The sequence below is a fragment of the Alosa pseudoharengus genome, unplaced genomic scaffold (assembly GCF_046254945.1).
Source record: "Alosa pseudoharengus isolate Yale_2024_CS ecotype anadromous, Long Island Sound unplaced genomic scaffold, YU_APseudo_1.1 YU_APseudo_1.1_scf_15, whole genome shotgun sequence".
In the NCBI taxonomy this organism is placed as follows: domain Eukaryota; kingdom Metazoa; phylum Chordata; class Actinopteri; order Clupeiformes; family Clupeidae; genus Alosa; species Alosa pseudoharengus.
In genome coordinates this window covers 1,125,449-1,146,833 of record NW_027468620.1, presented here as the reverse complement: position 1 = coordinate 1,146,833, position 21,385 = coordinate 1,125,449, and the positions used below count along the sequence as shown (strand labels likewise).

Genomic DNA, 21,385 nt, shown 5'->3' with positions numbered 1-21,385 from the left:
CATATATCAAATCACAGCACTGGCTACCAACATAAATGTTAATGTTACCGTTAATGTGGGCAATTATCATACCTCCCTCATCCTCCTCACTGTTCCTCTCCCTCTGCCTCTGTTCAGGAAGAATTTTCTAATGTCCATCTCTGAATAGTTTATCAGAAGGCTATGTTTAGTTTTACAGTAGGACAGCTTCACAAACAGTATACGCTACTTTTACAGGACTCTCTCTACAGTATACGTAAATCATTATTAATTCTCCGCATGTGTGCATGCAGCCTACGCATGGTGTGAGTGTGTGTGTGAGGGAGAGAGCACAAGCTGGTAAACTGTTGCTAAATTTAGGCTACAATGACTAAGCATTGAAAAACAGATGCTAATTATGTGGGCAACATTCTCTAACAGCGATCAACTTGTCATTTTTTTCTGTCAAACAAGCTGTGAATTTGTTGTAACATTAAAACAGGGGACGAATTATTCTGCGCTCAAAGTGATGTGATGAGCTCCAGCAGTTTCCACAATACAACGAAACACTCGGAAGAATCATGTGAACGATTTTCATTGGTTGTTGCGTTCAATCTTACCCAGCTACAGAGGTGCTATTTTCTGATTGGCTATTATAGCCCCTTTCTTTTTTTCCTTTTTTATTGTTATTGGCTGGTAAGTGACTCATGACTAAAGCACGCACGGAGATGCGCTCATGAATGCCGTTTACTATGGAGTGGGATAGCTGTCAAAATATTCGTGTCCATAGATTTGATACACGTGCGTATTTGTCTGTAGTTGTGCATAAAATAATTATTTGTGAATTCTCGAATGAGTCCAGTCGTGCATAAAATATATTGTGTGTATTTTATCCATCAGAATACGGATGGGAAAAAAATATGAATTCAAAATTACAAGTACGAAATCAAACTTTACAGTTAGGCTTTCTTTGGTACGAGTACGACTTCGCACAAGTGACTCAACTGTCAAAATACGTCATCGCCGCATTCACAGGCATTACTTGTTGAGAAAAGAAACATAGATCGAGATCAAGACTGCGCATGCGCTGAGACGAATCCGGCGGGGGCAGTGCCATTACTGCGGGTTAGGCACGTCGGCGCTAACGTTTGTGATAGCTGATAGCTACCTGTGGAGTTGAACAAATCGTCTTTTCCCCCCTTTGTTTATTGTCTTACGATGTCGGGAAGAACCTGTTGTGTGTTCGGCTGTTACAACAGCAGTGGGAAAATACAGATATGGAACAAAAATATATAAGTTCCCCCGCCGTTATTACACAGCCTGCCCCTGTGTAACACCATACATAAGCACTACACAGATTCCCAGGGCGAGCCGAAGACCAAGCTGTTTGTCAGAAGTGGATTGTGAACATCAACCGAAAGGATTTTGTTCCGAACAAACATATCGCGGTAAGTTTTGTTTAACAGTATTAATCTTAAATCTTGCCAGTTGCCACAATGACTAGCATGCTGTTGTCTAGTCTTGCATGGCGATACTTTAACGCTATCTATTGGTGTGTTAAGACATGGCACCAAATATTTGACGTAGAAGCAAAACTGTAAAGTAAGTGTATGCTAGGAACTTCGGTAGTCGCCAGAATAATTATCTCCATCAACTAAATGGCACTATTGAAAAATTATTCGCTTTAACTACTAACGTTAGGGCAGCCATGGTGGCCATCAAATCAACATGATTTGGCATTACAAACAGAAAACGTATGGAGTTCGGGGGCAGGCGACACTATGCTAGTTGCAAGATTGCTTTCCTTCTTTGGTAACGTTAGGCTAACCATGAAAACATCAGTCATTTGGAAAGATCTTTGTGCGTTTTCCTCCGATTCAGTATTGTACTAAACCGTTTTTGGGTAGCACTCACATTTAAAACTCACTTGGATATTTAATGTAGATGTTTGTTTTTGGGTTAAATTTGTTGTTGTGCTTAGTTATAGTCTACATGTAAGTCAATGTCCTTTTCTCTATATTTGTATTTTATCAGGGGTCAATGTCATCTGGAAGAGCACCTCCCAAAAGATGTCTTCAGCCCTCACAAGAGGACACATGTGCTTGGAACTTGTGCACAATGGAATAAAGAACAGTTGTTGATGTATTAATTACAGTTTATTTGAACTTGACACTTCATTTAATTTATACAATACATGTATCACACATACCAATTGTTGTTATATTATTATTACTACAATTACATTACATTACATTTGGCTGACGCTTTTTAGCCAAAGCGACTTGCAACATTTAAAGCTTTTAAGAGCAATTCTAACAATAAAAAAAAAACACAATAAGTGCATTAATGAGTGCAATTGTCTGTAGTAGTGCTATGAGAGGAGATGATCTCTGAAGACCTGGGTTTTCAGACATTTTTGAAGATGTCGAGGGATGTCCCTGCTCTAGTAGGAACAGGTAGTGCGTTCCACCAACGAGGGACGACAGATAAGAAAAGTTTGTATCGGCCATATGTACAAAAAGGTTCAAATATGCTACTAGGCGGAGGTCAAATAGACTGGACCAGGTCAGTCTCTGTGGAAAATATTTAGACAGGATATCAACAGTAATGGCTCAAATTTAAACTAATGATTCAAATATAAATATAATTCTCTGTGTGGATATAAGGGCCAAAAAGGTACACTAAAAAGTAGTGGTTCAAAAGGTAGGCATAGATTAATCAATAAATCCCTGTGTGGAAGTATGTGCAAAAAAGACACTAAACAGTAGTTATTCAAAAGGTAAGAATAGATTAATGAATAAATCCCTGTGTGGAAATATGGGTAAAGAGACACACTAAACAGTAGTAATTCAAAAGGTAAGTATAGATTTATCAACAAATCCCTGTGTGGAAGTATGGATGGAGCCTCATTAGAACAAGCAACAGTTGTTCAGGGACAGCTAACTTGATGGTCCTTAGTTGTGAGTGAAAAGCCATAATGGTGTACAAAAATTGCCAAAAACTGTCCATGCCCAAGCCTGTGTAAATTTTGAGTCTTTGTCATCCAAATCATAGGCCTACACTGATCAGTTTGTGTCACAGTCTTTTGTTGACTTAAAACTGTAGTTGTGGTCTGCAATATCTGGACACTGGATGCCATCTTCTTTTGGGAGGTGCCATTGAGGTTTGGGAGATGACATTGACCCCTGATAAAATACAAATAGAAAAGGACATTGACTTACATGTAGACAATAACTCTACCCAAGCTACCCAAAAACTGTTCATTACAATACTGAATCAGAGGAAAACGCAATAAGATCTTTCCAAATGACTGATGTTTTCATGGTTAACGTTACCAAAGAAGGAAAGCAATCTTGCAACTAGCATAATGTCGCCTGCCCCCGAACTCCATCATACGTTTTCTGTTTGTAATGCCAATCATGTTGATTTGATGGCCACCATGGCTGCCCTAACGTTAGTAGTTAAAGCGAATCATTTTTCAATAGTGCCATTTAGTTGATGGAGATAATTATTCTGGCGACTATACCGAAGTTCCTAGCACACACTTACTTTACAGTTTTGCTTCTACGTCAAATATTTGGTGCCATGTCTTAACACACCAATAGATAGCGTTAAAGTATCGCCATGCAAGACTAGACAACAGCATGCTAGTCATGGTGGCAACTGGCAAGATTTAAGATTGATACTGTTAAACAAAACTTACCGCAATATGTTTGTTCGGAACAAAATCCTTTCGGTTGATGTTCACAATCCACTTCTGACAAACAGCTTGGTCTTCGGCTCGCCCTGGGAATCTGTGTAGTGCTTATGTATGGTGTTACACAGGGGCAGGCTGTGTAATAACGGCGGGGGAACTTATATATTTTTGTTCCATATTTGTATTTTCCCACTGCTGTTGTAACAGCCGAACACACAACAGGTTCTTCCCGACATCGTAAGACAATAAACAAAGGGGGGAAAAGACGATTTGTTCAACTCCACAGGTAGCTATCAGCTATCACAAACGTTAGCGCCGACGTGCCTAACCCGCAGTAATGGCACTGCCCCCGCCGGATTCGTCTCAGCGCATGCGCAGTCTTGATCTCGATCTATGTTTCTTTTCTCAACAAGTAATGCCTGTAAATGCGGCGATTACGTATTTTGACAGTTGAGTCACTTGTGCGAAGTCGTACTCGTACCAAAGAAAGCCTAACTGTAAAGTTTGATTTCGTACTTGTAATTTTGAATTCATATTTTTTTCCCATCCGTATTCTGATGGATAAAATACACACAATATATTTTATGCACGACTGGACTCATTCGAGAATTCACAAATAATTATTTTATGCACAACTACAGACAAATACGCACGTGTATCAAATCTATGGACACGAATATTTTGACAGCTATCCCACTCCATAGTTTCCAGCGAGAGCAGCGCTAGACTTTTACTGGGGCACTGGAGACTTTTACTAAGGCACGTGCCCCAGTGAATAAGGTCTAGTGATGCCCCTGGATCACGGTAGTTTAAGCTTACACTTGACAAAACATTCTAATATGAAAATGTAGATGCAATTGTTGTAAAATGGTGCAGCTCCTTTAAGAAAGCACCGTGTGCAGGGATGGAGAGAGAGAATGCGAGAGGGGATAGGCCTATGTGTGTTAGAACTTAGCGTGTGGAAAAAGTACGTGCTGTTGAGACTGGAGCGAGTCATATTCAAAATAATGCAAAAAAAAGCAATTATCCTCATTCATTGCAACCAAAGCATGCCTGCTTGCCGATGTTCAAACGAAAAATATATCAAAGCACCTTTTGCGTTTGAATGTAGCACGAAAAAATGTTTAAACAGCTGGACAAATGATTTAGCTAATTGATTATATAACCTGTACACCAGCAATTGTTGAACATTTACCTGTACAAGTACATTGACAGTAGCCCAGCCTAACAGCATGTTGTAGGCCTACTGTAGAAATTTCACTTAAATTGCAACCGCAACATGCCTGCTTGCCAACGTTCAAACGACAACGAAAAAGATAATAAAACAACAAGAGGGTTGAGTCTGAATGACACTGAGTTTTTAGACACTGAGTTTTTGTAGTTAAGAAATATTTTCGTATAAAAAAATGGTCATTCTTCAATCTCCTTCACTGACGCCTATGGAAAAGGCTTAACGTCCCAAAACAACGACCAATGATCATCAAATTTCTCTCTCACATTGCTCCTCATAACCATCTATAAACAAGTGTTTTTTCTTTTCTTTTTGAGCACATCCGAATCCCAGGACATAACGCACTGGACCTTATAATAGGCTCAAGATATAATTCCAAAGGGGGCAGATAGGGGCCACTGCACTTAAAACTTAAAAAGATGAAGCTTTCCGAACTTTGACATTGCGATCAGTGACTGGCATCGGGTGAACGAAGCTTTTCGAAGTTGAACAGGCTATTAAAAACTATTTGCGCACCTCCATGTCACAGGAGAGACTGGGCTCTCCCTTCTATGAAAAAGACGTTAGGCTACCTGCAAACTGGCCTATGATTTCATTGCTGAGTTTGCGGCAAAGCAAGGAAATGTTTTTTTTCCTGAGTCAGGATATGGCGAGTCAGTGTCATTTATTTGTCCAATGTTAGCCTATAGATACATACCAGTACATCTTATCAATAGTTTGAATGTCGTGTGTGTTTCTGCTCATTGACAAATACCGTTCAGCACAATGATTCATGCCCAATTAATTCCCCCTGTTAAAGTGTTCGCCTTTGTTACACTATTTGGTTTCGTGATGTAGCCTATGATAAACACCATATGGCCAAATATGTGACTCAGCTAATGTTATAGGCTATACAATTGAATTTCCCCTCTTAAAGGCAAGCTGGTGTAGCTTATTAGACTAGGCTACTATTAAAATACACCGATGGTAGCCTTGGCTATGTGTAAAGTAAGCTATCGCATGATTTCATGCACGTAAGTGAAAAGGGCCTTGCATCTGTCAAGTTCGCACAGGGCCTCGCATCCCCTTGCGACGGCCCTGCAGCTCCTCCTAAGACAGCGAGGAAAAAGTTAAAATACGCGATAAACCCGGGAAAAGTTGACAGGTTTGTTTCGGTCCCGGTGATTATTTGTGAAATTGTGCAAACGACAGCCTTTTCAAGGCATTTCAAGGAAGGAGTCGTAGCATGCAAGCTCCCAAATTGACCCAGTAGCCTAAGGCATCAATAAATTGTTGGGAGTGGGGAGGGTCATGCATTTTTTCTCAATCACTTTGGAGGGTCATAGAAAAAATTCTTGCTGGCGAGGGAGGGTCACGTCTTTTTTGACTAACGCTCCCAAAACTCCTCCGGTAGCCCCTTAATTAAATAAATAACGAACAGTCCCTAATTGATTAATAGCCTAGGCCTACACCAGCAATTGTTGAACATTGACCTGTACAGGACATTGACAGTAGCCCAGCCTAACAAGCAAATGTTGCAAAATACATCAAAAGACGCAATTAATCAGAAATAAATAATGTAATCTGCATCGCTTTATTTAACAAACTGCAAGCAACAAGAGCATTGAGTTCGCTGTAAGGCCAAACCCAAGAGCAAAGCCTATCTGTTAAGGCAGTCGATAGGCTATATAACGAGCTGTGTGCCTGGAAAGACGATAGATGACGGCTCTGGTCATCCCATACCCTCCCCCCACTTCCTGTAGCCTACCATTATGAAGGCCTGTAGCCTAAAACGACTCGTTGGCGTTTTGTGACATTAAGCTTTTTCACGTTAAGCCCCCCTCCCCCATCCCCTTCTTTCACAAGCAGTGGGGGAGCGCGGGGCAGAAAGTAACACTTTTTGGTAGACAAAGGAGGGTTCTGCGCGCTTCTGTCGTTTGGCCACAATCCGTTGCAACCAGGCCAGGACAGATATTTTAGAGAGAGCTCATTATAAAGAACGTTTAACGTGTCCCAAAAACAGCTATCAATTAATCACCAATCGTCTTATAAACAAGTATTGCCAGGAGCAACACCTTGCAAAAAATGATAACAATAGGCCAAGGCCTTTATATGGCTCTGCTCCTGCCTAGATTCGAACTCAGAACTGCCTGAAAGTTGCAAACCTGTTCTGGAAATACGTGCATTAACCCACTCGACCGTCAGACAACGCTATCTGCTTCGAGTAGGCCTATTGGGTAGGACTGTAGCCTACACTGGTTGCTGTGGCACAGTCTTGAGTGACCGAATTCGTTTTTCTTTGTCATATGAATGCTGTCATTTTGTTAACATTACTGTTAAGGAGATGCTGTAGGCGAAGTCTATATTTCAACCTCGTTAGTGTAGTAAAAAAAATCAGAACTATTCACAAGGTTTCTGGGCAGCATATTTATGTTCTGTTAGCAAGCGAACTTCTCATGACTACCGACAAAGTAGCCTACTGCCAGCTGACGAAGCTCTCATTTTAAAACATTACTGAGAGACAGACACTGTACAATCAAGAAATCTTGCCACTGAATCCAAAACTATGTTTAACATTATGTAAAAGGCTTAGGCTACAGTGGACTAGCATGTTGCAGGGGCTGCTAAAAACACAGAGAAACGCACTGAAAACTCGGCCAATCACAGCCCTTGCTGTCGAATGCGCCGTCTGGTTCGACCGTGGAACTCCACAGCGGACTATGCTGCCCCCAAGCGGCTGCAGTTGTACTTACATTTCACCATTCACCATGATCATGAATGAAGTGTCAATTTTTAACTGGGACCCACTGTATGTGTTCATAGCTATAACACAGAATATGCTGTGGTTGTACAAAAATCATCAACAATGGTCTAGACTGCTGGCACTCTAGGACAAAGCTCCCGAAAACAGCTTGGCATTCAATGAGTTAATCTGGTCCGCGACACCTTCACAGAATGCTGCTATTTAGATCTATGAGGCAGACGGACACAAAGTGTGGCCGCCCATTCTTCTCTGTTGAACTACTCGTGAAGTAGCCTAGTCATCACACAGACATCACATTAAATAATTTTTTCTCATCTTTTATACGGTGCTATAGCCGCTATTTGCTGTGATAAACGGTTTGCGAGAAAATGTACTTTCAAGAAATAATCATATTACTCTACAGCTCTGCACTCATCTCAATTCATATAGGTGGAATATCTCACAAACTTTTCGTTCAACACATGACCAACCGTAAACCAGAATAAACAGCAGACCTTACCGAACACAAATGTGTAATGCAATGCCCTGTACAATAAGCCTTTGGTCCCCAACCACCGGGCCGCGGCCCGGTACCGGGCCGCAGGACATTCCTAACCGGGCCGTAGACTACGACATGAGTTTAAAAAAAATGCATGCAAACTAAACTAAATTTAATTCGCAATAATGTCACGTTTTTACATGGCATAGGCCTATATGCAGTTGTTTGATTGCACGCATGTTTGCATTTTGCAAGGTCTATTTTCTTACGTCTGTCTGTCCCGCCTTCAACACTTTTACATATTGCCTTCAGCGCTGCGCAGCCTCAGGTCAGCTCACTTCACTTGATCAGTTCTTGGCGAACAAAAACAGCAACAAAAAACAAGCATCTTTAGCAGGTCACTGGCCAGAGTGTTTGAGTTGCGAGAGCCGCTGAAGATATTTCGTACAGAAAAAAAGTCACCATTAGCTGCGCATTTTAGTGATGAGGACTAGGTGTCAAAACTCGCTTACCTGTGTGACATATTCGGGTTGCTTAATGACCTCAACCTGTCACTCCAGGAGAGAATGACGACTGTCTTTAAACTGGCAGATAAAGTCGCTGCATTTAAAGCCAAGCTTGATTTGTGGGGACGACGAGTGGACCAGATAAGTTCCAAACAGTATTGGGGGTTTTGGGAGAGACTGAGGCAGGGCCCTTTCTCTCGCAGCTGGTGCGCGATCACCTTGTTGCGCTTTCAAATGAGTTTGAGCGTTACTTCCCATTCTCCAAAGATCCACGGAAAAACCAATGAGTGGGTCAGCAAACCATTTGTCAATATCCCAATCCTAACTTGTCAGCGCAGGAGGAAGAGCAGTTGATCGAAATTGCAAATGACGGTGGTGTTAAGAGTGTGTATAAGGAAACCTCTCTGGCGGGTTTTTGGATCAAAACCAAAGCAGAATATCCCGAGATAGCCGTAAAAGCGCTGAAAACGTTTCCCACCACGTATCAATGCGAGGCCGGGTTTTCGGCAATGACTGCAACTAAGACCAAATTACGCAATCGACTGGACATTTAAAACACACTGAGGGTGTCACTGTCTTCCATCACCCCCAGATGGAAGCTTCTTAATTGTTGTAGGGAAACAAGCAGGGCTCCCACTGATTATATTCGTAATGCACGTTTAGTTCCCATGTTTTGTTCCCATATTTTGTTAAGCATGTTCACACTTATAGATGTAGCTTCAAGTTGTTCAATATTCGTAGTTGATATTGTTCAATTTTCACTTCTTCAAGTTCACGTTTTTCACAAGAGATCGTTACCTTCACTGTTCATACATAACTAAAGCTAGTTCTTTTCAAGTAATGCATGCACAACACATATGGAACATGGAACCCCCGAACACCCCCCCGCCCGTCGGTCCGTGAAAAAAAAATAGGAATCAAACCGGTCCATGGTACATAAAAGGTTGGGGACCCCTGCAATAAGCCGTTCCAGAGTAATCCGGTTTTGAAATGGTAGCAAATTTCTATATGGTCTCCAACTTTGGGCTTTAAGGGCCCTATCATGACATTCTAAAGTGCATCGTCACTTGTCAAAAGTCTATTCAAATTTAGTAGGATGTCTAGTTCACATTGGGAGGGGTTTCGTTATCAAACGTGGAGCGCATGGCGCAACAAGGTGTTCCTAGGTTTTTTAATCAGTCATATGGGTGTGTTTGGGGCGTAACATCATTTTAAACCAATGAGAATGACATCTGTCATTCCCTTTAACGGCGCAAAGCGCGATATGTCAAATAAATGCATCGGTATTTTGGCATTCAACGGCGCATTTGAAGGAGGCTGCTTGCGAGACCGTATGGAATAGTCATTCTTAAACCATGCTTTACTAAAACCTAGCATAGCCTTCACACATTTCCACTCTTCTATTATTTGAACTCATTGGCAAAGTGAAACTAACTTCACCAAGGAGTCAGTCAACGACAAGACAGTTATATGCAGTTACTTTCACTATTGACTGACAATGGGTTACCACCGAAAACATAGGCTGGAAAAAGCAACACTTACCCTAATATTGCTCAAATGACTGAAAGAAAAAACAATTGATCTTGCAGAGGAGTTGCTTATATCTCGTGACAGTGCGTCTTCAGCTGTGCTCCATACGTGTCTCTCGCCTCTCCCCTAATCACTTTTAACCGTCATTACCAATTTGCAAATGATGGTGAATAACTACTCATCATGAGATGTACAGTATTTCGTAATATCTTTATTCTAATTATGTTTCCCATTGTAATTGTGCAATTTGTAATGCTTTGCATGGACGTGTGCTGGTGTGCGTTCATGAATGATAGAACGATGGTGCGTGCACCTGCCAATATGACTGTTGACATGCGCTCTTAAAATAGCATATGAACAACTCGCCATTGACTTCTGACCAGGTTTAGGTGGTGTATGATAGCGATTTTTAGACAACGCGCCAGGCCCCTCCCTAGGTTGCTAATTTCCACACCCCTGGGCGCAATGCTTAAAAAATAAACGTGCAAAATACCGAATTAAACTTTGCGCGGGTGAATAACGAACTTTACGCCATGCGCAGGTGCCCAAAATACAGCCCTAAGTGTCTTAAAACTGAGCTGTGCTTAAATACCTATATATCTGTAAATATTAAAATCGAGGAGGAGGATATACAGCTCATGGCTAAGAGTTTGTCTATGTAGCCATAATGATTTATTTTCACAAAATGCTAAGCATGCATGTATTTAAGTGTCTTAAAAAAAGTGTGCTTAAATTGACCAATGCATGATTTCATAACAGGCCAAATAGAAAATAAATGTTAAATGTTAAATATAGCCTAAATGTAATATTAAAATTAGATGATATAGGCTAAAAAAAGTTGAGTGGCTGGTAGATTTTGCAATACACACATTCATATTTGTAAGTCTCAATCTGTCCATTTCATCATTTAAGGGGTAATTTAAAAAAAAATTCTACCAGCTAGGCATGCCCGCGGACCCCCCTAGAATTGCTGAGCTACTATCTTTTTCAGGCGGGCAGGGGGACCCTTTTATGTCTGTGCCCAGGGGCCCAGTGGCTCATAATCCTTCCATGCCACGGGGTAAAAACACTGGTCTTGTTTTCAAGTGCAATCAATAAATGAATTGTACAATTTGAAGAAACTTTTCCATTCTATTAGTTTTTTTTACATAAATCAGGAATTATACATAGCAAAAGAGTCAGGGGACAGACATTTTTTAAATTAGGTTTTACACAAACTCACTATGACTTCACAAAATCTCACTCCAGCCAAACACCCAAAGTTGGCAACCCTGCCTCTGGCAAAAAAGGCTTTCATCTGGCCACTCTACCATAAAGGCCTGATTGGAGGAGTGCTGCACGGATGGTTGTCCTTCAAGCCTTTCCTGACATTTGTGGACTGCCTGCCTTCATAACAACTACTGTAGGCTGGACTACTGTAACTGTTTATATGTTGGTCTCAGCCAGGCCTCCCTTTCCCGCTTGCAATTGGTCAATTGGAGCTCGCCTCCTTAACCAGTGTTGTGTGTAACGAGTTACAGCAGTGGTCCCCAAACTACGGCCCTCCACCTCATTTTGGGTGGCCCCCCAAAACATGTCTGTGGTATATAGCATCTGGCTCGCACGGGAGTACGACATCGTCAAACTATAACCTCCGCAATTTCCCCCATTCATTCTCTATGGCGAGTCTAACAATACACATGCAATACTCTTTTTGTCCACTGGTGGTTGTTTTGGCGCTGTTTCGCGTTTGCCATCGAAAACGGAATGAACCTACAGTACCTGCAAACAATGTAAGAGGCCTATGCTGACTGCATCAGTGCTCAAAGTATTCTAAAAGTTTATCAATGAATTGTTAATAACTAACTAACTTCAATTCAAGTCATATTTCTGGTACTTTCTGGGATAATTATTTCTATTTTGTATTCACTCTTTAAATGTTCAGGTGAGGGAAAGTTAGAATGGTAGTCATTTCAGATGTTTTTGCCAGCACTTCATAAAACTCTCATAGTTTGAGAACTTTAAATTATTTGTAGGATATTGCTTGTTCACAACTTGAGCTGTGTATGCAAAGGCACAGAGTTCACACATTTTAAATAAAATATACTTTTGGGACTCCCTGCTAATAGCCTACTTTTGGGAATGCTAAAGTAGTTTTATTAGTATTATTTCATTTGAGCTACATTTTACATGGTATGATGGCAATATAAACACAGCTAACAATGGTATTAAATTGTAGTAGCCAATGATTAAATGTAATAGAATATTCAACTAAGGTAGACTGTTGTTGTTCACAGCACTAAGCTATTTATGGTTACTGATATACTCCGAGTCTCTGGCCCTCTCTTAGAGCCAGGCATAGTGAGCTGGCCCTCGGAAGAAAAAGTTTGGGGACCACTGAGTTACAGTAACAAAGTAACGAGTTACAGTAACGTAACTACTTTTTCGAGTAAAAAGTAGTGTAACACGTTACTACTGAAAATTTGGTAACGTAACGTAGTTCCTTTTTCATATCGGCGCAACGTTACTTTTCCCAGGGACAGATTTGACAGCGACGCTGCTTTCTCAGCTGTGCGCTTGCGCAATAGGCACAAGCTCCACACGGCAGCCTACGTGACAGAGGCTGGTGGCAATGAAGAGCAATCATAGCAAGCGAGACGCAGCCAACGCTAACTTCTGAGGGATGGAGGTAGCCTATTGACATTACTTCGAACTCGTTGAAACTAAGGGGAGGAATGTGAGTGTTAGTATGTGAGTTGTAGCCTAGCCTACACTGTCCCCTGATTTTGTCTACTGCCGTTAACTCAACTGCCAGCCTATTGATACGATTTGCACTAGCTTTGCACCAAATTTCGGAGGAGCGCCTGTTTAATGAAAGAGTATAAGGCTATAAAATAAGCCCTCATATATTTTGTGTTCACCTATATGCCCAAGATGTAGTGAGGCTATGCTATTTGATATTGTTTCATAGGACTTTAGTGGTGGTGTTGAAGCCTATAAGCCCAATGTTTTCTTGTCAAGTGCTCTGTTTGTGGCATTTTTTATAATAAAGAGCACAAAAGAAATACCTGTTATGTCCTCCATAGTAGAACTTTATGTAGGCCTACACATATAGGAACAGATGTTGGGTTCTGCCCAAAGTCGAGCAACGTAAAAGTAACGTAAAAGTAACGAGTAACGTAAAAAGTTACTTTCCATAGAGGGTAACTAAGTAAGTAAGTAAGTAATGGGTTACTTTTTTGAGAAGTAACGAGTAACGAGCAAACACTACTTTTTAAAAGTAACTTCCCCAACACTGCTCCTAACTGGTACCTTTCTGGTACAAGAGCAAACACATCTCTCCCATCTTAGCCTTCACTGGCTCCCTGTTCACCATAGGATTAACTTTAAGTTTTTGACCTTTACATGCTTGAATGGCAAAGCCCCCAGCTATCTCTCTGACCTATTACATAAATACTCGGCTGTAAGAAGTCTCAGATCTTCTGATCTTTTTCTACTGACTACCCACCCCACCCCACACACACACACATTAGACTGGCCCCTTCTCTACTAAATCCCATCTCAAACCCCACTTCTATTCTATAGCTTTTAACTCAGTTTAAGCTTTCTTTACCCCCCCCCCCCCACCACCACCACCACTACCACTACCATATTTTAGATTTTAGATTATTGCCTTGTATTTCTTTTCTTTTTGTTCTGGTTTTGTTTGATTTTGTTTTTGTTTTTTGGTTTCATTACAGTGCATGAAAATGCGCTATTCTGTTATCCAAAGTCTTCTTCTTCTTCTTCTTCTTCTTCTTCCCACCAAATGTCTGCGTCTAATTCAGCTTCAACCGTTTAACGTAGAAACTTCATTCAAACTTTGTAACATAGGTCTTGAAAAGGACACTTGAGCAATGTATTTTTCACTTTTGTAAACTTTATACTTTTTGAGATATTAACAAAAAACAAGCTTATTTTTCCCCATAGACTTTGCATTGGCACTATGACATCACAATTGGGATAATTAAATTGATTTGCACCTGTATCAACAGGCAGCTGCTCAACTAGGCCCAATCAAAGAGGCAGTTAAACTGATTGCACCTGTATCAACTGTTTTCTGCTCAACTAGGCCAACTCTCTCTGTGTCTCTCCATTCTACAAGGATATAAAGCACATTCCATCCAACTCCAATCCATTCATCTTCTTCAAACCATTCACTCATCCACCCATTAAACTATCTATCAACATCCATTAAACAATCTGCCTATCAACATCCATTCAACTTTCTGTCTATTAACATCCATTACACTATCTACATTCAACTTTTAAACTCTGTCTCAGGCTTTAAGCATACAATCTCGCTCTCTTAAGATTACAGATCCTGTTCAACTATTTCCTCTGCCTACTGTTTCAAAATAAATGTTCTCACTACAATAATTCACTATTAAATAATTTAAACTACTCAATTATTTAACTGTTCAGCCATTTCAACTGTCAGTTGTCATCAAATATGATTCCCGCCAACTGTTTCCTCTGCCCACAACTGTTTCCAACTAGAAGTTTGTTTTGCATTTTATGTTAATAGCATTTTCATGCACTGGTAATTTCCTCGAAATTACATTTTCCAGTTACAGCGCATACACTGTTCTGTTATCTGAAGTCGTCTTCTTCTTCTTATTATTATTTTTCTAACCAAAATTTCTGCATCTAATTTATCTTCAACCGTTCAGCTATTCCAACTGTCAGTTATCATCAACTATGACTCTTGCCAACTGTTTCCTCTGCCTAAAACTGTTTCAAAATAAGTCCTCACTAGCTAGTTAGCTAGTTAATATTGTTAGCATAGTTAGCATAACTGCTACCAAAAGTTAGCTAAGTAACATGGTTAACATAGTTAACATTGTTAGCATAACTGCTAGCAAACACTGCCTAAGTTAGCATAGTTAGCTTTGTAGCTAAGTTAATTTGCATAACACTGTTAGCACACTGTTAGCATAGTTAGTTAATTAGCAACATTAGTTAAAAAAATAACTTCAGCCATTCCAACTGTCAATTATCACCAACTATTTACCTATACACAGCCATTAAACTATCTGTCTATCAACATCCATTAAACTATCTGCCAATCAACATCCATTATACGATTTGCCTATCAACATGCATTAAACTACCAGTCTATCAACCACTTTATCTACATTCAACTTTTAAACTGTCTACTTTTAAACTATCAACTTTTATTAAGCTTTGCAACCACCATGTCTATCCTAGCATCACCTTAGTAACCATCTCTGCATTATCTATTTTAACTATACATGATATTTTACATCACAACTTTTGCATTTTCATGCACTGGTAATTCCTCGAAATTACATTTTCTAGTTTATCATTATTATTTTAATTTAGGATCTACTTTGTGTTGTTATTACTATTATTTTATATTACTATTTTACTATCATTTTATTTTACAGGACTTTGGACATTGACTAATGACAACTTCAGTAAACATTAGTAATACAACAACACAAAATTTCACAATAACTAGTGGGATTGAAAGTAAACCTACAGCAGTCTTGTACAATGCTATGTACAGTAGACACAGTTCCACAAAAACCACAAGTTACGGAAGCTCAATGGAATCTAACATCCTTGCGCTAATAAATATTAAAAATTCCAACCCCTCTAAAAAACATTACAAAAAGTCTGTCTGTGCTCAATGAATATTCCATAATAAAGATGAATGGGGGGAAAAAGCTTCACTTACATTTTTTATAAGATTTTCTAGGGGTGGCAACAACAATGGTATATAATTTTTTCTCTAATGCATAGTTGTTTCTTGATGAAGTAAAGGTTACATTTTTCCAATAATAATAATAGTGGAGGTGCATAAGATATTTACCATATTTACTAGACTTGTAGTCTGTGCCAGCTATATTCAGAAATTGACAATGATTTAAGAAGAAGTTTGTGTGTAGCCTACCTATTCCATGTGCTTCATTAAACTAAAAAATATAACAGTTAAGTGATACAGCTTTTTTCATCCAAGATGGCTTCATAGAGCTGTCGACTTTTCCAATCACTATGTTCTGCAAATAAATAAAACGAGTAGGCAATCTCTTAATCCTGGCTGGTGATGGCATAAGCCTATTTGGACACAAACAACTCTAGCTAGGTAGTCATTTGGCTGCTGATTCTGGAGCTGAGACTTGTCAATTTACCTGAAAGGTCAATACTTTACAACTGACTTACTGGTTTTAGGGAGGTAAGGAGGTGAAGTACTCCTCTCTCTTTCACAGATCCAGTATAGTTCAGGTGTTCCTTTTTCATGAAGATCTCCATGCCATATTGCTTGGACAACCTAGAGTACTGTAAAACAGAATAACATACTATGAGGCTTTTTTATTATGTCATTTGCTGCATTTGAAGTTATATGCTCAAATGAGTTTAGAGAGGTTCAGATAGTAAGTGGCTCAAAAGCTGAAAGAAAAGCTTGTTTGACGTATTTGCTTGTATCACTGATATAATAGCATGCATGTTATGCTTTTCTCGTGGTCTTTAGATATAGGCTGCTTTTAGTTGTATTTACATTCATATTGTTAAGGGATCACAGTATAGTTGAATCAGAGGTTGACTTACTGTGCATGGCGTCTTTTGCACCCCTGGCTGAATTTTAAATGCTGCCATGCTAATCTCTTCAAAGCGAAGGTACTCGGCAGGAAGGTTGATTGTGGATGTGCACACACTGCCACACTTTTTGCTCGGCTTGACTGGGCACATTAGTTGTATCTCTGGTGCCTTCGCCACCTTAGATTCAGAAAATTTTACATCCCCATTGAGGTATTCCTCTGCACCAAAGTCCTTAAGACGTTCAGGACAGATGAGTGTAGGTCGACGGCCCACAGCACCATTGCTGACAGGGCATTTCTTCTCACAATGACCATCTTGGGCTGAGTTAGTTATTTTCTTGGGGCTTAAACGCTCTTCCTTGCTGTGATTGTGAGATTTTGAAATATAGAGATATTAAAATTTATGACACATATTTGCTAAATGCATATGCTTTGTGTAGACAACAATGTACACTATAGTATACACACAACCGTTACCTCTCAAAGTATTGTACCAAGTAACAAACAGTATGCTACTTTGACAGCCTGTAGAATGCATGAGAAAAAGGAGAATCTTGGGTATAAAGCATTATACCTAATTTAAAAATGAAATAATATACCATAAATGCTGTTGTAAAGTGACCCATATAATTGTGAGGAAATACAAAATCTACTGGGCTAACGAAAACTACACTACAAAAGAGGATGTCTGAATACACATGCTTAGTAGACTGGTGTCCTTCTATTGTCTATAATTATATGAAGTTTAACTGCTTACAATACAGGATAACCCTTGCAACTAGTTGCTCATCATTCCAGAATTCATCATCATTCTAATTTAAAAATGTTTTACCATCGCTGGTCAATGAGGCTTTATACATTTAGTTACAAATGTATGTACAGCTGAGAGACAGCTGAGTTTGTATGTACATCGGTAGAGAACTACATTGTTAGCTCCGGTAAGTGAACCATTTGAGGAGCCTTATAGTCTATCTCAGAACACTCAGAACACCATGGATGATTGGACTTTTCAGTTGCCACTCTGAGAGATCTCTGGTTTCCTATCTTCAAAGTCTCACTTTCGTATCATTCATTTATTTTGACCTGTGTCTTAGATACTGAATATTGTTATCACTTCCTCTACACATCAATGTACAGATCTTTGTTTTACCCAAACTGTCTGATCATGTTTTGTCTGGGTGTCTGGATAGAAAGGCAATAATGGTACATAACCAAATTAAACACATCTACTATACAAGTCAATAAAAGAGTTTTGCACTCTGGAACGCAGTAATTGTTTTGGGGTACTATTAACAGAGATGTGTTGGCCTCTGGCCAGTACCCTTGAGGGGTTTGGGAGGGGTAAGATGTTCAGCAAAGGATACAACAGACTTGGTTTATACAGATATTTAGGAAGTGGTGGTTCTTATTCTTCAAATAAGAATAAGAAGAGAGGGAGGAAGAGGACACTGGGGAAAATGTACTAAAGAAACTAAAAAGGAGGTTTCTATGTTGATTATGTAATCTCCGGCAAACTATAAAACATTTAGATTTGGAGTAGAAGACAAGAAGAAAGGATTCTGTGTCTGTTTTCTCCCACCTTTGCCAGAAGGGGTCATACTCTTCATTGTTGCTGAAATCCATTCGCTTTGGTGACCCATCACCGATATAATTTGCATAGAAAATCTGAGCAGCGAAATTCATCCTGGAGTGCCGACTGTCCTGTTATACTGTTGTTGTCCTTGGATTTACACTGTGGTATGTTTCTCTGACTAACTGTCGTGTATGAGTACCACAGTTGCGAGCAGTTGGAGTGAACACACTTTCACTGTGTTGCCTCGGTCCCCGTGTAACACTATTTAAGGAGGGATTACTCATAGGTACTTGCTAGTCGGAGTCCTAGTCCAATTGGTCCTCTTGACTTCTATCCACAGATATTTTTATCCCAGACTTGGATTATACCCCGGTTTTACAACCTCTGACGTGTGTTAATCAGACTCTCTAAGGGGATAGATTGGGACTTAATGTTTATCTAAGGAACAATGACCTACAGCTACTGGCAGAAATGCAACAGGATCAAAGATGAGACCACTGAGGCTGGAGAACGTAGTACATACTGTAGATTTTGAGCAGAACCTGTAATTGAAATATCAAATCGGTTAATTAAAATATTGTCATGACTTTTATTACCTCCAAATCAGCTTAAAGTTCCAAACTTTTATTATTAACTTTATTAGTGACTTTTATTACCTCCAAATCAACTTAAAGATGTGAACTGACTTTTAAAGTTTATAAATCAATCTAGATCACATAGGCATTCTCAGTAGGATTTTTTTCTTAATAATAAATCCAACAATACTACATATTGTGGCAACATTAGATTAGTACAATAGATTTCCAGTAGTTTGTATCATCAACTGAAGCCCACATTCTAGCAATGCTTCGAAGGAACATATTGACAGGTTGCAAGTACACAGAGATAGCTGAAGGGGCAAAGCCACTGGAGCAGTTTTAGGATTAACAGGCTTAAAGGCCGTGCTTAAGGACAATGGCATTAGTTGTCCTTTGTATTCCCTTGTTATATTCAAACCTGATTCCTGAGTCTTTAATTGAACATTTCCTTAGCATCATTGCAATTTATCAGTTTCTGTTTTGCACCAAGCTCATTAATTTATAGTACACAATTCAACTAAAATGTCTTCAAATAAAGCTTATAGAACAAAAATGATTAATTTTCAAGGGGTCTAAATCTAGTTCTGTCTGTTCTGTTTAATTCAGTTACATGATTTGAATTAGTTAATCATTTGGGATGTATTTATAGTATTGTGGTTTTTGAAAGAAAAAAATGGGGTAAAGGTCATGAAAGCAGTGCTGTTAAAGGAAAATGACATCTATTTAGGAGTCTTACAGCAGACTAGCAGTTAGACAGCTTACAGGATTTCTCCAGACATGAGCAGGGTGAGATTTACTGGGGGGGGATGGGGGGGAGCTCGCCCCTTCTGGTCTTCATATCCCTGTCTCTGCTTAATATGTATCCCCAATGGTGACAGCATTAGTAACCGATATAATCATAGTCCATAAACAGCAAATAGTCTTCCGGTCTGGCTGCACTGGAATACCCACAGGACGCCTCCCCCACCTCCCCCAGCATTCTAAATCAATTTTATGCACTTATTGTTATGTAGCATAGTCATATTATACACCATCTCAAAGCTTTGAGTCTTAGGAATCCATACATGACATCCTTGTTCATATTTGACATATGTCAAATAGGGCTGCAGCTATCGATTCTTTTTTAAATCGAGTATTCTAGTGATTATTTAATCGATTAATCAAGTAATCGGATACAAAATAATTTTGCGTTATTAACTCATTGAGTGCCAAAAACGTAATATTACGTTTTTCCTTCCCATGCGTTGAGTGCCAAAAACGCAATATTAAGTTTTTAGCTTTTTTTTTAATTACGAAACTAGACACTCTAACACACCTTATATGTGATTTTGGGAACTCTGTGATGAATGGAAATGAAATATATGACGATCGAAAACTCATGAAAACGCACAATCTGGACATTTTATCTGGACATTTTATCATAACTCGGTTGCCGCTCTGGGTCGAATCAGTGACGCATGCACGTCAGCTCAAAACCAGGCCATTTTCGTGGGTCTATCACTAGGTGGCAGTCTCGTTGGTCACTTCCCGGAAACTTTACAGGCAACACTTCATATTTCATGAAAGACGTTATCTCCATTTCTAGAAAAAAAACAGCGATTTTGATTAAAACTAGCCACTGTTTAGCTTGGGATTTCTCAGGAACAGAGGCGTGTAGAAATACACGGTTTGCACCCACTGAGAGCTTAAAGTCTCACCTTTCAAACGAGCCATTGTATGTGTTCATAGCTATAACACAGAATATGCTGTGGCTGTACAAAAATCATCAACAATGGTCTAGATTGCTGGCACTCTAGGACAAAGCTTCCGAAAACAGCTTGGCATTCAATGAGTTAAGAGCAATGTATTAATAAGCACAACAAATGTCATGCTGTAAACTAGCCCTAGTCACTTAAAAGTAAATTATAGTGCAGTTATACTACCGAACAGTGCATTACAGTAGTATTTTCATGTCCAAAATACTGCATTTCTGCAATAAAGTACTGTAGGCTACTATGCAGTACTATGCAGTTTTTTCGTGTCTAAAATACTGCATTTCCAGCATTAGAACTGCACATATTTCCTCCTAAACTGAAGTTTTGAAACTCAGAAAACTGCAGTTTTGACACATGAACTAATGCAGTTATTTTTTTGTAAGGGCAATAATGTGTGGGGTAGACCTACAACAAACATAAATCGGCACTTATGATTAGGCTTGGGTATCGAATATCGAGTATTGTTTGGAACCGGGACTATCTTTGCGATTTTCCCGGAATCGTTCAAAAGTTTACATTTCGATTCCTAGTTTCGATTCCCAGTCCGCCGACCAAATGGCTGAACACCAACGAAGAAGCGCATAGTTCATAGAATTAAAATTCATAGAGAAGGTCAGACTATTTCATTCAGAAAGCAGGCTTCCCGCGGATCCTTAAAAAGTCTTAAATACAACTGAATTTTCGAAAGAGAGGTATTAAATGTGCGTATGGGACCGCCAGCGAGTGCAAGAGAGCGAGTGATGTCTCCATCCA

At 39.6% G+C, this 21,385-nt stretch overlaps 1 protein-coding gene across 1 annotated transcript in view; it reads right to left on the bottom strand.

Moving 5' to 3' along the window:
• LOC143124796 (L-threonine ammonia-lyase) overlaps positions 1–18,410 on the bottom strand; it is an 83,678-nt gene extending 65,268 nt beyond the window's left edge. Inside the window, exons 1-3 of the mRNA XM_076286493.1 lie at positions 18,307–18,410; positions 16,738–17,089; positions 16,351–16,467 (exon numbers count right to left, since the gene is read on the bottom strand). Of these exons, the coding sequence (XP_076142608.1) occupies positions 16,351–16,467; positions 16,738–17,089; positions 18,307–18,410 (573 nt within the window). The remainder of the gene's footprint in view (positions 1–16,350; positions 16,468–16,737; positions 17,090–18,306) is intronic.
• Between the last annotated feature and the right edge of the window lie 2,975 nt (positions 18,411–21,385).